General features: G+C 46.2%; 8 protein-coding genes across 8 annotated transcripts; 6 read left to right on the top strand and 2 right to left on the bottom strand.

The window, feature by feature from the left end:
* Positions 1-783: 783 nt before the first annotated feature.
* Positions 784-3,198, top strand: C7M61_000803 (ubiquitin-protein ligase; the record flags this gene model as incomplete). The annotated part of the gene is made up of 1 exon (XM_024856231.1): positions 784-3,198. One exon carries the CDS (start codon positions 784-786, stop codon positions 3,196-3,198), a length of 2,415 nt encoding a protein of 804 aa, XP_024715830.1.
* Positions 3,199-3,651: 453 nt separating this feature from the next.
* On the bottom strand, positions 3,652-3,984 carry C7M61_000802 (uncharacterized protein; the record flags this gene model as incomplete). Its single annotated transcript, XM_024856230.1, has 1 exon — positions 3,652-3,984. One exon carries the CDS (start codon positions 3,982-3,984, stop codon positions 3,652-3,654), a length of 333 nt encoding a protein of 110 aa, XP_024715829.1.
* Positions 3,985-5,712: 1,728 nt separating this feature from the next.
* C7M61_000801 (succinate-semialdehyde dehydrogenase (NAD(P)(+))) lies at positions 5,713-7,188 on the top strand (the record flags this gene model as incomplete). The annotated part of the gene is made up of 1 exon (XM_024856229.1): positions 5,713-7,188. The coding sequence occupies one exon, from the start codon at positions 5,713-5,715 to the stop codon at positions 7,186-7,188; it is 1,476 nt and encodes a 491-aa protein (XP_024715828.1).
* A 1,064-nt stretch (positions 7,189-8,252) lies between these two features.
* Positions 8,253-9,254, top strand: WSC1 (Wsc1p; the record flags this gene model as incomplete). The annotated part of the gene is made up of 1 exon (XM_024856228.1): positions 8,253-9,254. One exon carries the CDS (start codon positions 8,253-8,255, stop codon positions 9,252-9,254), a length of 1,002 nt encoding a protein of 333 aa, XP_024715827.1.
* Positions 9,255-9,469: 215 nt separating this feature from the next.
* On the top strand, positions 9,470-11,119 carry C7M61_000799 (uncharacterized protein; the record flags this gene model as incomplete). Its single annotated transcript, XM_024856227.1, has 1 exon — positions 9,470-11,119. The coding sequence occupies one exon, from the start codon at positions 9,470-9,472 to the stop codon at positions 11,117-11,119; it is 1,650 nt and encodes a 549-aa protein (XP_024715826.1).
* Positions 11,120-11,290: 171 nt separating this feature from the next.
* Positions 11,291-12,271, top strand: C7M61_000798 (uncharacterized protein; the record flags this gene model as incomplete). The annotated part of the gene is made up of 1 exon (XM_024856226.1): positions 11,291-12,271. One exon carries the CDS (start codon positions 11,291-11,293, stop codon positions 12,269-12,271), a length of 981 nt encoding a protein of 326 aa, XP_024715825.1.
* A 107-nt stretch (positions 12,272-12,378) lies between these two features.
* On the bottom strand, positions 12,379-13,953 carry C7M61_000797 (uncharacterized protein; the record flags this gene model as incomplete). The annotated part of the gene is made up of 1 exon (XM_024856225.1): positions 12,379-13,953. One exon carries the CDS (start codon positions 13,951-13,953, stop codon positions 12,379-12,381), a length of 1,575 nt encoding a protein of 524 aa, XP_024715824.1.
* Positions 13,954-14,417: 464 nt separating this feature from the next.
* URA1 (dihydroorotate dehydrogenase) lies at positions 14,418-15,701 on the top strand (the record flags this gene model as incomplete). Its single annotated transcript, XM_024856224.1, has 1 exon — positions 14,418-15,701. The coding sequence occupies one exon, from the start codon at positions 14,418-14,420 to the stop codon at positions 15,699-15,701; it is 1,284 nt and encodes a 427-aa protein (XP_024715823.1).
* Positions 15,702-15,984: the final 283 nt, after the last annotated feature.

Raw genomic sequence — 15,984 nt, 5'->3', positions numbered from 1 at the left:
GACCAGGCCCAAGTTCCTTCTCTATTGAGAAATGTATCATAATTGGATGGTGAATGACGCTAACATTGCGTGGGCGCCCAGTTTTTCTGGGGCACCAAAATTCTAAACAAAAATTATTCGATCCGTTATATCCTTTTATTTCGTTATGCATTGAGTCTATAAGACAACAATACATTAATCAGTACCATTGTGTTTGTAGCCGCGCTTTTGCAGCCATTTCCTCGCTCATCTCTATATGTCTTTGACTCCTCAGAACATCAGAACCTGAGCAATCGGGGGCCTTCAAGAGCAGTATTTCTGTAATGAGCGTATTTGTTACCAGCGGGGTACTTTAGATCGGTCGCTGTAGTTTCTCCTCATTTCCCAAAAGAGGCACCATCGGTAGTACGGCCATGATGTCAGCTTCCAAACTCACACATACAATTGAAGACGTTGCATTGAAGCAATAAAGCACCATCTTGTGGTCTGCTTTGTGACCTACTACATAGATCAAAGCAGCTTTGGCTAACAAGCTGATCGCCGTTCCCGCCTAAACGGCGTGCAAGGCCAAAATCTCCCCCTTTCTTATAATCCAATCTAATAATCATCGAAATATTATTAACTAGCTCAATCCTCCATATATTGTCAATTCACCAAACCAAACCCTCCGGATCTAAATCTCTCCATCGCTATCATACTGCATAGGCGACATCCGTATAAAACAGAAGGTTGTTCACGTGATACTATTATCAGTTGAACCTGAAGGCGCTCCGAGTTCAGCAGTTAGTATTCACCCGAGACAAAATGGTGGACAGACAAACCATTCTATTAGTCATCATTATGGTGATGCTATTTACCTTGCCTCCAGGCTCAGATCAACCATTGGCCTCGGAGGATAGGGCCGTTCTACAAAAATTCAAGTCTAGCCTTATTCAAAGCCGAAAGGAGGTGCTAGATTCACAGTATTGGCTAGGGTATGGGAACCTTACAGGTCTAAAACTCTCTTATCAAGACAATCTTGAAAAGAAGAATGTTCTGCTATGGCCATTTCGTGAATACTCGAAAAAGAACCCTTGGCAGGAGAGGGAACAGGACAGTTTATTACCGGATGTGGTGAGTAAGCGAGTCAAGGAGAATTGGGGAAATGATCCTGTGCTTTCTCATGATGATCATGCATATCCTCTCAACATATCCGGTCACTTGTACGGTGATTTCGATGTTGTAAAGCCCGACAAAGCTCTCAAACCCTTCCGCATGAGGCTACCGAGGTATTTGAAGGATTACTACCTGCTTTATAAGCAAGAGAAGTATGAGGAAGAGAGACAAAGATACGAGCTGGACCCGGAATCAAACTCTCCTCCTCAGGAAATAGAAGGCAGCAGAGAGAAGGCTGGCAACATCACCACTTACAAGGAAGGTATTATAGAGCTTGAGCTACATTCCTTGGGTTATAACTTCATGAACCCTGAGCTAGCCGACTTCGTAAAGCTGAATCCAAAATCCAAAATTGATGACTCAGTGGTGGTCACAATGAGCATGAGTTTGAAAGACTATCCTGAGAAGCATGATGATGAGTTCAAAATGTTGGGAGTGTATTATCAGTCTACAGGCGCCTTAATAGCTTCGACAAAGTCAGCAAAGTTTGAAGGCGGGCATGCACTTCCTCACTTCACGATGAATGAGGAGAATTTCAATATCTCTAAGGCTCTCATGAGCCAAATTGTAAATGTTACCGACATTGAACAAGAGGTATCTATTGATGATATGAATAACGCAATTGAAAGATCTCAGGATCAGTGTGAGTACATCTCGTACTTCCAGCTTGAGAGAACAGATTTCACCAAAGATCAGCTTCGAGCAATAGATGACGAGCTTCTCCTGCCACAGGGGGCGCCCATACCAAAAAAGCTACCACAATTGGAGATCTCACATGCAATCGTATATTCACCAGATTGTGGTATACTTTTAGAGAACAAGAAATCGGAGGTGTTTTCTGGTCTCCGTCTGGAGATCTCAAAAACCAGATCCCGTCAGATGGCAATAGGCGTCTTGCTTCTAGCTGTAATTGAGCTCAATCTTTTATTGAGGCAAATGAAACGTTGCAGAAGCCCGGGACAACTTTCTAATGTTTCATCAGTAACCGTGTCATTGCTAGGTTTCTGGACGCTGGTGACACTCGTTTACTTCTTGTTGAGATCTTTGCAGCAAAGTGAGTTATACATATTATTGACTTGCGTTTCTGTGATAGCTTCGATACTTTGTCTACACGAAATGAGACTTTTGGTTGGTATTTTCACTGCACAAGAGAACGAGAGAGGAACTAATTGGTGGGAGATTTTGAGAGGGTCGCTGGTGGAAGGCCAAAGCAATAGAGAAGGTGAGGCTGCGCCGGCTGGTGGGGATCAGCCCAACGAGGAGGCAGTGGCGGCACCTGTCCCAGCTACCACCGCCGCCACAGCGGCTCCACAAGTGAATACGGTGCAGCAACTCTCTGATGAGGCTCGCTACCCTAACATGATTTTCTTTGCTGGGTTTGCCTTGACATGCATAGCAATGATGTTGATCTCGAGTATTACAAGATGGAGGATTTCATACAGAAGAACAGCTGAGTATGTCATCTTGATATTTTTCAATTCCTACTGGGTTCCTCAATTCTTCCGGAGCACATTGAAAAACAGAGTTCGTGTGTTTCTGTGGGAGTATGCCATCGGTACGTCACTTGTTCGGTTTATTCCTGTTTTCTACATGTGCCTTGATAAAAACAACGCAATCCGTCACCATTATGATCCTGTTATGGCCGTGGTGGTATTCAGCTGGATTTTTACACAGCTCTTCTTCTTGTACTTGCAAGACTGTTTGGGTGCTAGGTTCTGGGTAAAGGATAAGTGGTTACCTGAGCAGTACAACTATCACCCAATCATCAGCATCAAAGATTTGGAAAGTGGATTTTCGCTGGACATTTTGGCCAACATGAAGCCTCAGACTGCTGACAAGGACCTAGCAATTTGTGATATAGATTGTGCAATTTGTATGTCCACACTTCAGGTTCCTGTTGTCTCTGGAGAGGTTCTGTCGGTGTCCAAGAAAAATGTTGATAGCATGATGAAGGAAGTCATGGTGACACCATGTCGCCATATTTTCCACGGCAAGTGTTTGGAGGATTGGATGGTCTACAAGCTTCAGTGTCCGGTGTGTCGTTGCCCCTTGCCTCCGGTCTAAACGGCGGAAAGTAAGGCGGGAAGTTCTCCAAGAAGTCTTCAGATGATGACTAGAGCTTGGTGCCGAGGAGCATTTTGTGTCACATACAAGCGGATTTCATATACTTTAAGCGACCGAGGCTACTTAAACGGAGCCGAAAGCGTCATTGTCGGAAAAACCAGCAACTAATGGAGCTTGGCAAAAGGTGCATGTTCCGAGGGCCAAGCGCGAGTGGTTTGTAATGAGCTACAGAAGATCAACCCGAGATAAATAAACCTTTCCTATTTACTGCTAAACCCTGCAGTGATATGCAATGATGTAAAAAATGCTAATGAGTTCTCACGAAAAGAAGTTAGACCATGTAGATTCGTTGTAACCAAGTATACATCGACAATAACCTTGAATCGTGGAGGTGATATAGGCGAGCTGCAGCATACCAGATGAACGGCCCGCCAGTAGAGCCGCATCTAGTCGTTAGCTCCGGGAGGACAGATTCATTTCTAAAGGGAGGATGAAATCAGACGATAGCAAGTCGCTTGTACGAACCAGCAGTTTGCGACGGCCACCCAGACCCCGTCTCTCTGGAGAAGGGGCCAACGCCTGGGCGGCTGATATATTGTGTCTCGTTAGTTGGGAACGAGTAACCACTTTCGTTTGAGGAGACTGTGAAGAGCTCAGAGACCGGCGCCAGAGCTTCATGAACAGACCCGTCCGTGGACGTTTGGGAGGCTCCTCCTTATTGGAGCGCCTGAGGGCATTGAGCGGGTTGAGTTTGGAGAACATGCGAGGAGACGATACCGAGAGCATGGGCGAAGAAGCCAAAATAAATAACAAAGTGAGGATATCAAAATGGCAGATCGCAGACTTATATACGACGGGAGACCGTTTGGGCCCTGGGCCGCAGAATGCAATACGAGCGGCTACAAGACAGGTCCTAGTGCGCCCGCTCCGAGGGGCTTTCCCACGATGAATTTCCCGTCGGATTCCGCACCCACAGGCCACAGGCCACAGCATCGAAAAATGAAAGACTATTTTCATTCATAAATTAGAAAGTTGCGGGGTGGCCAGTGCAAAAAGCACCAGTCTATGTGACCGTTTGATTCTTTTTTTTGTTTTGGTTTTGCTATCCACGGGCTACATTCTCGGTTGCTTAGCAAGTCTTGGTATTTCTGGGCTGGTTAGAATTTTTTGACAGATGCTTGCACTTCCTACTGTGGTCACAGCGCCGTCGGACAAGGCGGGTTGACTCACGGTAGCGGAAGATTAGTAAACCCGGAGGTGCGGCTCTTGCCATCGGAAGACGGTACGGACCTTTTGTGTGTTCCGGAGGCGGGGGGCGAATTTCACCCTGCGGATTCTTCTTTCGGTTTTTGAAGCGCCTGTGTTTTTGTCCCTTGTTCTGGAGGGGTCTTGCTTTCCCTCACTCACGACCGGATACGGCTGTAAAACGGCTGCGAAATGATGACGGCTCGGCGTGCGCACACAATGGGCTCCATCATGACAATGACAGGTACCCGTGGGATGCATTTCATCCATAAAGTATAATAAGAGTGTTGTATAGTGATTCAGGGGATGTATTAAATGACTACTTTTGATTTATTTGGCCAGCTCGGTGTTTGAAGTTTGCGGGGTGGAGTCATAATTTTTGTATGGAGCGGCGAACTTAACGAGAAATGCGGGCCCCGATTGAAAATGCAAATAAAAAATAGGGTTTTCGTAAATCGACAATAAAAGTGGCATAGAGAATTACTCAGCGCAGTTTGCTTATATCGGATTGCTACGGCTAGTGGCGGTGGCGAACTACCACAAAAGTGGTGCTTTATTACCTTTGGCACGTCGCAAACTATGCGGCCACTGCTGAGTAATGCTGCCGCTGAGTAACGCAAGTATGGTTTGAGAAATTTTGAGTCAAATCTGTTTCCGCTTTTGATGGTAAGATTTATAAGAATTAAGCTACTTGCGTGAAGTAACGACGCCCATAGTTTAACAGCCAACGCACAGTTCTGCTCATTTGCGCCATTTCGACAGACAGCAGTCCACATATTACATATAGTAGATCCAGGAGGATGCACTACTGAATTGGATGCCTGTTGAACCGCTGAATCCCGTGACATCTGTAAGTGATCAACTCAGCTACGGCGAAGAGCCGGAACATCATCCTCTTGTGACACTAAGTTAGTAAACTTTGACTCATGCTCTTATGGCTTGCTAGACATAGCCTTTCCAGAGTTCCCGCTACGTTACGGAGAGGCCAGGCGCAATGGTAAACGGTTCTTTCGGATTTTGGTTCCTAACCACATGATCAGGCGTGATAGTTTTCAAGGTTTATCAAGCGACCTACCGCCAGTGCGTCTAACATGCAATCAAATATCAATAAGTATTTGCACTTTCAAAAAATCGTTAGTAGTCGTCTCTGTGGTTATCTCTCGCGCTTAATTAGGCAGGCTGGTGAGAAGCGCTAAGATTGACTGCACCAAGTAGTGTGCGCTAAGCGCCTTATATAAGATTGATAGCGTAGAAGCACCTGCTATACCAATGGCTCCACAGCTTAAAAACCCCGAGCTTCTTAGAACCAAGCCTTTCATTAACGGTGAATGGGTCGAGTCCAAATCTACCAAGACATTTGATGTCGTGGATCCCGCCACGGAGGAGGTGATAGCGACGCTCCCAGATCAGACACCCGAGGAGATTGACCATGCAATCCAAATCACAAAAGATGCTTTTGACAGTTACAAAAAGACCAATGTTGTGGACAGATCGAGATGGTTACGCAATTGGTACGACTTGATGCTTGAGAATCTCGACGATTTAGCCACTCTCATCACTATGGAGAATGGTAAGTGCTTGAATGATGCACTTGGAGAGGTGAAATATGCTGCCTCTTACTTTGAATGGTTTTCTGAAGAGGCGAAGAGAAACTATGGCCACACTATTCAGCCAGCTAACAGCAACAACAAGATCATCACCTACAAGCAGCCTGTTGGTGTGGTGGGGCTCCTCTGTCCGTTCAATTTTCCTGCTGCTATGGGTGCAAGAAAGGCTGCACCAGCATTGGCAGTAGGATGCACGTGCATCATGAAACCAGACGCTCAGACACCATTGACTGCTTTGGCGATGGCTCATTTGGCCGATAAGGCCGGTTTCCCCAAGGGAGTATTCAACGTTGTATTGAGTTCCGTTGAGTCCACACCAGTCTGTGGAACAAAGTTTTGCGAGTCACCATTAATCAAAAAGGTGTCTTTCACCGGATCCACGCCAGTGGGAAAGCTTTTGATGAAACAGCTGTCGCTGACGCTCAAGAAATTGCTGATGGAGCTTGGTGGAAATGCTCCAATTGTTGTGTTTGAAGATGCGAAGCTCGACCAGGCAGTTGAGCAGGCAATCGCCTCTAAATTCCGCTCCTTGGGCCAAACATGCGTTTGTGCCAACCGTATTTACGTTCAGGCGGGTATCTACGATGAATTCTGCCTGCGCTTTGCCGAGAAAGTGAAGGCGTTCAAAATCGGCAACGGTTTCGAGAAAGGCGTTACCCACGGTTGCTTGATCAACACGCGAGCGATTGATAAGGTAGAGGAGCACGTCAGAGATGCCGTTGGCAAAGGGGCAGAAATTCTTGTGGAAGGTGGCCGCCTCAGTGATCTTGGCAAACACTTTTACAGTCCATACGTGCTTGGGAAGGCCACCAAGGAAATGAAATGTTTTGGTGAGGAGACGTTTGGCCCCCTCGCGGCGATCGCCAGGTTCGAGACCCAGGAAGAGGTTGTTGCTGAGTGCAACGATACGCCTTTTGGTCTTGCGGCTTATGTGTTTCTGGAGAGCCTCAACCGGGTGTGGCAAGTTTCCGAGGCGCTTGAGACAGGCATGGTGAGTGTGAACAGCGGAATTTTCACTGATGCCGCATTGCCCTTTGGTGGAGTCAAGGAGTCAGGATTCGGCCGTGAAGGCTCCCTCTATGGCATGGACGACTACACCGTGGTGAAGCTGATTTCTCTCGGCAATGTCTATGGCTAGAATGGTTGCAAATTTACATAAATAACGTGCGTGCGTTGTGCCGGCATTTAGGGCCAAGCGAGCAGGAACCGCAGCGCGAATTGTAACCACCACTCTTCTTCCATAAATGTGTATGGGGAGACCGCGGTGGACAGGCGTGGTAGAGCTGAGCAAGGAAAAATGCTTACCCGTACCGGTCACGTGTACTAGGTCCAAGAAGAGTCCGCGTTATCTAGATTTCCTATATGTGGTGCTCGGTGGAGCAGCGGTGTGGGTGTTGATAACGAGGTTCATGGGCTGAGAATGTCCCCACGTCCGTCACCCCAGTATAATTATATCCTGACACAATAAATATAAAAGTACCCCTCTGTAGAAATCATGCCATACTCGCCGGCGTCAACCCACTTTTTTTTAGACACCTTCTTGACATTCTCCAGTGCCAAATTCTATTTATTCTATTTGAGCCGGTCTGGCCTGGCTAAAAACGGCCTGGGCGCACCGCCCCAGCGCGCTCTAGACTGGCTGCGCGGTGTGCCTTCCAATTGCACTATGCGCAGCGAAGCTCGTGTTTCTACACGCTTGACGCTAATTCTAGGATATGGGCTTTTCACCATGGAATTGACGAAGTTTTTGATTCATGGCTTTGGCGAGACACTTGCGAAGTAAGGCTTTTCTCGGGCCGCCCGATTTCCAAAATGGGAAGCTGAAATATGCCCCCTTGTCGTGGGGAAACCTTTATCTGGGCCGCCCAGCGCTGGTGTGTAGGCATTGTCTGGGTTACCTCGTCTGGAACTTTTTCGTGCCTTGCCTGGGTCTGGGGCGGCGCGCAGTGCCAATATTGTGCTGCTGCTATTTTTTTTTTTTTTTTCCCTGCTCTTCCTTAATTACCCAGAGGTCCACCCGTTCTTTATTCCCGTTATACCCCCATTCTTTACACACCCCCATCCACTCGTTTCCCGGCTGACATAGCTCAACTACTTCAACACAAAAACAACCAGGCCCCTTCTTTCAGCCGGCCTTTTCCCTCCCTAGTGCCTGCTTTCCTCCCTATTTAACGGTGCACAGTGTAAACGGCACCACTAGTCATGAAGTTAGTGTACCTTTTACTTGCCTCCGTGGCCCTTGCCGCCGACACAGGCTTGGGCTGCTACTCTCTGGTCGATACATCGAATTTCGAAGGCGAAGGCCAGTTTGAGACGTCTGATACGTGCAGCAAAAAATGTGAGAACTATCCTTACATCGCTATCAAGAATGGTGGTATGTGTTACTGCCTATCGTCTAGACCATCATCCAACCAGGTCTCCGATTCCCAGTGTTCCACCCCATGTAACGGTTATGGTGACGTGAAGTGCGGAGGCGCCAACGCGTTCACCGTATTCAAGGGTATGGCCGAGGACTCGGGCTCAAGTGCTGGATCGCTGCCCCTGTCATCGTCGAGTGGCCCGCTGAGCTCCTCAACCGCTCTGTTTAGCTCGTCCACCGATGGTCTGACTGCCGTTGGCGCCACGAGGACATCTCTGCTGAGCCAATCCTCATCCACTCACTCTAGTTCCGTGGCCACATCGAGCTTCTCTTCTAGCTCCTCCGCAACACATTCAGACAGCGCAGCCACGAGAACTGTGACTCAAAGCTCAGAACCCACAGCCTCCCCCACATCTTCTGCATCACTGGAACCAGACAATACACAAAGGGCGCTGTCCACTAACGTTGGTGCCATCGCTGGCGGCGTTGTTGGAGGTGTCGTGGGCTTAATTTGCATTGCACTTGCCATCTTCTTCTTCATCCGTCACAGGAGAAAGAACGACGAGAGCGACGACGAAGAGTTCTTCGAAAAAGGCTCTGGCTCTGGTCTCTCGAGAGGCAATGGAACTGCCAAATCCAAGAAATACAACTCCGCCTTTGATATGCCAATGGCAAACCCCTTCTCCGACGAATTTGCGGACAAAAGAGCATCCAAGATGACCACAAACGGCTTGGCAGACCCCAGACTCAACCCTGCTATTGTGGGCAGAAGAAGACTCTCGGACGGCTCCCTAGCCGACGAAACAGACTACTCGCGCAAAATCCTAGCGGTGGCCAATCCTTGATGTGTTATATGTGACGAAAATATTACGGGTAATTGTAACTTTAAAAGCTGATTTGATTTCAAGTAGCTGTAGATTATGGCGCAGAAAGGGTCTAAAAAGTGGTCGCATGTGGGGGGAGGCACGGGTCTGCACCAGTGAGAATTGATTGTCAAAAATACTACAGCAAGTTGTCTGCGTTAACTAAGCTAGCAGTGGAGACAAACCAAATACACTCCATGACCAAGTCCATCCCCACATACGAGAAACCACTCCATGATTCACTTACAACATTGTACAATAGCTTGTCCGACCTAAAGAACAATAGAACAAGGTACATCAGCTCTAAGCAGGTGTATGTAATTTATGATGAGTTCTTGAAACAAGTGCACGAGCTCAGCATCGTGAGAAAAGACGAGGAGCTCAAGGGCATGAATCTTAACCTCCCTAATCCCACAGACTCCCTCATTGATGACATCTGGCAATTGTTGTCGCTTTCGTTTGTCACCTGTGGGCTAATCAAGTTTGCCCCTGCCACTTATTCATCTCTCAGCACAGTTTCCAAGCTTCTTACACATTTGAAAGAGTGCCAAATTTACAGTTTTGATGACTTAAAGCCGATTGACGCCCGTCTCAAAGAGATTAAGAACATCATTGACACAAGTGAGGATGCGGAAGATAGTAACAGCGATTCAGATGATATGATAGACCACAAGCGTGAGGAGAGCTTGTTGCTTAGAAATAAGTTGAACAAATGTGAGCAATTATATCTGGAGCTCGAGGACTCTTTCCGCAGAATTCCCGACGATTTGGAACCAGCATACGGTAAGCTCATCCAGATCAGAAAAGTCTTGCTCAATTACTTGACCCACGAGGAGCTTGGTCCAAGTAAAGTGGGCGAAAAACTACTGCAAATAGAGTCCGAGATCAAAGTGATTGAAGATCAAAGAGACGACACTGGAAAGTTCCAGAGCAAGGTCGCCACCGAGTCGGAATTGCACACGACACAAATTGTTCTCAATGCTTTGTTGGACGACTGTCATAACTTGGTTAAAGACTTGGGTATTCAGCAAGATACTACTGGTATTGCAAACCTTTTTGACGGCTTGACCCTAGGAAAGCCAGAGGATGAGGAACTTGAGAGCATTGCCAAGGGTCTCAAGAGCGTCTACGACGAGTTACTTACTTTGAGACAAACGCTAGAAAATCTTCTCATCACTCGAAGATGGACCATGCGTGAGACTGACTTGTACAATTACCAGAAATCATTGAAGAGAATAGACGAGCAAAGACTCGACTTTAACAAAAGGATCGCAGCCTCTTCAAGCGGTCCAATACCCAAGAAACTCAAGCGTGCCCAACTTGTTGTACTTTACCTTTTGAGAAGGTGCTACTCATTGATTTACAAGCTCTTGGAGAGCTCGGAACCGGTGTCTGAGTCGCTTCAGCCTATACATAATCAGTTGCTGACCGTGAGAAGATGTCTTCTTGAGATTAAACGTGTGGACGGCTTAAATAATCTCCGTGAGCTCTACCCCTTCCAGTTTAAATTGGCATCGTTGGATAACTTACGGGACGACGGTAAATTCATCGTGAATGGGCAGGTCCCCGAGGGCCAGGGTACTTTGAATGCGCTTCTTGCAGAGTGCTTTGACATTATTCATGAGCTCAAGATCGAATTAGAAGAAAAAGAAGACAACGAAGACAAAGAAGATGGAATAGATGATGATCACATCACAGACGAGGAAGACAAAGAGTCAGATGACGAGGTTGAGTTGAAGAGAAACCGTTATGTCGGATTTAACGAGGCAGACTATGACATGGTCTATGACAGCGATAACCTCAGCAACTTATCTGACTCTGAGTTCGAGAGTAACGACTACTACTGATACCAAATAAATAGCCAATCAGTGAAATTACTGTAGATGGAATTGTGCTCACAACTTGCCCTCGTTCGCACGCAAATGGCTCTATCGCCGTACGGCATATTGTACCATAGGAAAAAGGAATCTTGCGGGAGGCACAACCACATTAATTTATTTAACCTTCAACATCTTTTCATGTCTGCTTCCACAAACATAGTCTGGCGCAACTCTGGCGTTTCGGAAGAGCAGATGCATCATCTTTCAAATTTGCGCAAAATACAGAAGAGGAAAAGAAGGTCTTTGGATGAACCGCAGATAGCAGTTCAGAGACTGTCGGTCTCAAAGCCAAACCATCCTCTCCCTTCCCAGCATCAAGCGTCTCTTCAGCCTGGGCCTAAGTTGAAAAGAACCAAAACACCCAAGATTTACGGCCTGGCGCTCCCGGTGAATAGATTGATTGAAACATTGGACAAGGAATCGCTACTGGCGTTGCTCCAGCAAATCGTTAATCATCACCCGGAGGTCACGACAACCATCACCAGAGTCGCTCCCAAAGCCACTTTGGAAGATTCGGTGGTTTTGATGAAGGAGAAGTTTCAGAGCATTATTGACCATTTGCCATACAAATGTGATATTGAAAGCGACTATTCATATATTAGAGTGAAGGCGCATCTTACAGAGTTTTTGAACTGCCTCTCTGACTTCATTTTGACCTTGCTCCCACCTATGGATGCGGGCTTGGCCAACGCATGTGCCATGCTAGATGTTATCACCAACATGATTCATGACTTACCCAACTTCACCAACAACGAATTCCAATATACCAAGTCCACTGCATACGAACAGATAGCAAACCTGTGGCTCATAATCTTCACTAGTCAGGCGAGCCGAGATGACGATAGCGATGCTGTTTGTGATGATTTGAGTTCGCTCAATATGGAGAGAATTTTTGAGTTTGTGAAGACGTTGAGAGAGCATGATATCCAGAAGAAGATAGAGAAGCATAATGAAATTACCCTTGGGAAGTTCACCGCTGTGTTGGACCTCCTCAAGTCTGAGCTTGAAGCTTATGAGAAGGTCAGCCACTCATTGAACAACAACGGCAGATCCTTATTAAGTGATATGATATCCGTCGACTACTCCAACTACTCAATTTCTGCAAGGACGAGTCACTAGAGCAAGTCTTTCTTTGGGCATATGATGGAAACAAGCTTTGTATAGATTACAGAATTTATAGGTTATCGGGAATTATTGATTACTAGTATACAATTTGTAGAATGTGTTTATGCAAATCTTCCAAGAGCTGGGCCTAGCTCGTCTTTCTTGTCAGGTACACCCATCTCCTTCAATCTCAACCTCTCTCTCCTCTCCTCTTCAAGAGCCAAATTTCTCTCGGCTCTCATCTTCCTGGCATCCATGACATTGCTTTTGTTCTTTTGCAAATATCTCTTCAACTTGGACTTCTCAGCAGGAAGGTCCGGTCTTATCTCAAGGTCTTTACTTTCTTTTTCTTTGGCCTCATCAGCCTCGGCTTGTTCAAGGTCTCTTTTATTGAGCCTGACATTACGGGCTTTTTCGTCAACCAAACCGATAAAGTTTGGATCCAAAGCGATAGTATCAGGAGACAACTTGTTGATCAAAGCCTTGACTTCACCTTCTTGTCTTTGCTTAGCGGACTCGTATGGGTTAATCTCCATGGCGTCGAAGTTGGCTTCACCGGCACCAGGTATGATCAAAGAAGAGATACCCTTCTTATGCCCCACTCCAAGAAGATCCTCAAATGGAACGAACTTGGCTTTTTCTACCTTTGAGCCAGGTAGAAGATGAGTCATGTAGGGCTCTTCTTGATGTGTCTTTTGCAAGTCCTTCCATACTGAGATGTGAGGACCCCAACCCACAGAGAGAAGACCCGTGTCTGAGAAGTCCAAAGATGTGGCCGGTGTGGGCGTGCGGTAGGAATCTAGCTCCTTGAAAGTTCTCAAATCCCAAAGCTTCACAACCTTGTCAGCACCGGCCACTGCCATGTACTTGCCTTCTCTATCTATAGCCAAATCTCTCACTGGTCCTCGAGAGCTCTGTACCTTGGCCACAGGTTCAGTAGCTGACGGCGTCCAAAGAGAGACAACACCATTAGCGTGGCCCAAATGCATGACGGCGTTCCAAGGATTTTGTTTCATTGCCTGGGTTGGACCTAGCTTTGTTTTAAGCTCTTTCACCATTGTACCAGTTGTAACGTCGTGATATTTTAAGACACCAGTGTGTCCAGCGCCGACAAGCAAAAAATGGTAGGGTAAAAAGTCCAAAAGGGTATGCTCCATATGCTGCTTCAACCTGTGAAGCTCTAGTCCTGTTCTGTCATACACGAAAGTGTACTTTTTTTGCGCTACAGCGAAGTATTGATCGTTATGGAAGTACTTCACTGCATTTACCGTTTCATTAAGAAAGAGCTCACAATCGAGTTTTCCAAGCCGCCAATCCATAGCTGCAACGTGACCTTTTTTGCCTCCGATCAACAACTTACGTCCATTTCTTGAGTAGTCGAGGGTGTAAGGGCCAAACTCTGGAAGCTGGAGATCAAACTTCTTATTAGAGGTACTGACATCCACGGCATCAGCAATGTCATCCTGCTTAAACTTCATCGTCTTTTCCATGGGTCCATCAGCTTCCAAGAAACCTGCCTCCTCTTGCAACAACATATCAGTTGCAGCAGCAGAGTTGACGAACTCCTTGTATTGATTGTCAACCTTCTTCATTCCCTGAGCATTTTTGCGGTTTTTCGCCTTGGACAACTTTTTTGGGAATTTTCCCTTGTCTCTCTCATATTTTGAAGCCTTTCCACTGTCTCGGGAAGGAGCCATAATGGTTTGATCGAATGTGAGGGTAGGTCTTGCAATTTGCGATGAGATGCGCACCTAACTTAGCGTAGTAGAAGTACTAGCACGAGAAATCCTGAAGTGACATCTATTTCTTTATTTTTACATTGTTTGCCTTTTTTTTAACCTGTCAAAATGTCATAAAGTTTTTCAAAGAAAAATGAAAACGAAAACTTAAATTTTAGATCTCGTTCACCGTATAATGGCTGCAAGAAAGAACGCTAACGGTCGCACTGGACTTGATCACTGCCACTTCCCAACAAATGGCCATTTTTACATTTTAAATTTCCAAGAATAATCTTATTTCCATCATATCACTGAATGATTTAAGTTTTCTCTAAATTCTTCTCTCTCACCTATCAAGGCCCTCTATCACCTGATTCGTGCCCGTAATTTGGTATTCTCAGTCAATCACAGTACAGGAAATTCAAACGACCAACATCAACGCCATGAAACGGTTCTTCACTCGTTCGTTCACACGAGGTGTGCCCAAACAAAAAATCCCCACACTCAAGGCAAGTATCGTTCCTACACCTGTCGCAGTTACCTTCACCGCCATTGGTGCTTCTATTGCTGCGTACTACTTGTTCGATGCTAGAGCCGGTATTCACGAGTATGTCTTTTGCCCATTGATCAGAACCTTCACAGATGCAGAAAATGGACATAAATTGGGCATCAAGCTTATGAGTCTCGGTATTTCTCCAAAATTGAAAGAAGAGTCTCCTGCCAAAGAGAAGGAGTTTGACACCATTTTGGGTGTGGACATTTTCGGCACTCACATGAAGTCTCCAATTGGTCTTGCTGCCGGTTTGGACAAACATGGTGAGGCTGTTGACGCCCTCTTTGACACCGGCTTCTCATACGTGGAAGTTGGTTCTATCACCCCGGAGGCTCAGCCAGGAAACCCACAACCCAGATTTTTCCGCTTGCCCAGAGACGATGCGGTTATCAATAGATATGGTTTTAACTCACAGGGTCATTTGAGCGTCTTGAATAACTTGAGACAAAGACTCCGTATTTGGAAAGATTTCCCAAACCTGTCACAGAGAGAAGGCAAGCTTTTAGGTGTGAACCTTGGTAAGAACAAGAACGGTGACGAGGTGCAAGACTACGTCCTGGGCGTAAAATTATTTGCAGAGGTGGCGGATGTGTTGGTTGTCAATGTCTCCTCTCCAAACACTCCAGGCCTTAGAGACCTTCAAAGCGAGCTGAAGCTTACAAATCTCTTGAAGGCAGTTGTCAAGGAGAGGAACTCGCAAGATGAAAACTACAGCGGCAGAAAACCTCCCGTGCTTGTGAAGGTTGCTCCTGATTTGACCGAGCCTGAGATTGAGTCAATCGCCAACTCAGCCAAAGATTCCAAGGTTGACGGTATCATCATTTCCAATACCACGATTCAAAGACCAAATCATCTTTTGACCACGGATATGAAGCTTGTGAATCAGACTGGAGGGTTGTCAGGTAAACCTTTGAAGCCTTTGTCTTTGCAAGCATTAAGAACTTTGAGAAAGCACACCAAGGACAGCAATTTGGTTTTGATTGGTTGTGGTGGTATCTCCTCTGGTAAGGATGCACTTGAATTCGGTAAAGCTGGTGCCTCTTTCGTTCAATTGTATACCGCTTTTGCTTACAAAGGTCCTGGATTGCCAGCAAGAATTAGAGATGAATTGACAGACTTGTTGAAAAAGGAAGGCAAAACCTGGCAGCAGATTGTTGGTCAGGATGATAAATAATCGTATATCTATAGAGTACACGATCTGAAGAAAGCTAATGCAAGGACGCGCTTTTGGCTAAGTCTTTATTTGTGTTGCACGTGACTCACATAGTTAAGTGCTTCGCAAGATTATAAACAAAACTTGCACTCCAGATATACCCCCAATCCCAGAGAATAGTAAGAAGATACTATAGTCATGTCCTCGAGGCCAAATACACCCAGCCATCGTAGGCGAGACTCCAAAAGAAAATCACATAGATCATCCGGCATTCATCTCATACTTTCACCTTCGCCTGATGTCC

This window comes from Candidozyma pseudohaemuli (genome assembly GCF_003013735.1).
Source record: "Candidozyma pseudohaemuli strain B12108 chromosome Unknown scaffold00001, whole genome shotgun sequence".
Lineage (NCBI taxonomy): Eukaryota > Fungi > Ascomycota > Pichiomycetes > Serinales > Metschnikowiaceae > Candidozyma > Candidozyma pseudohaemuli.
This window is presented reverse-complemented; position numbering and strand designations above follow the sequence as displayed.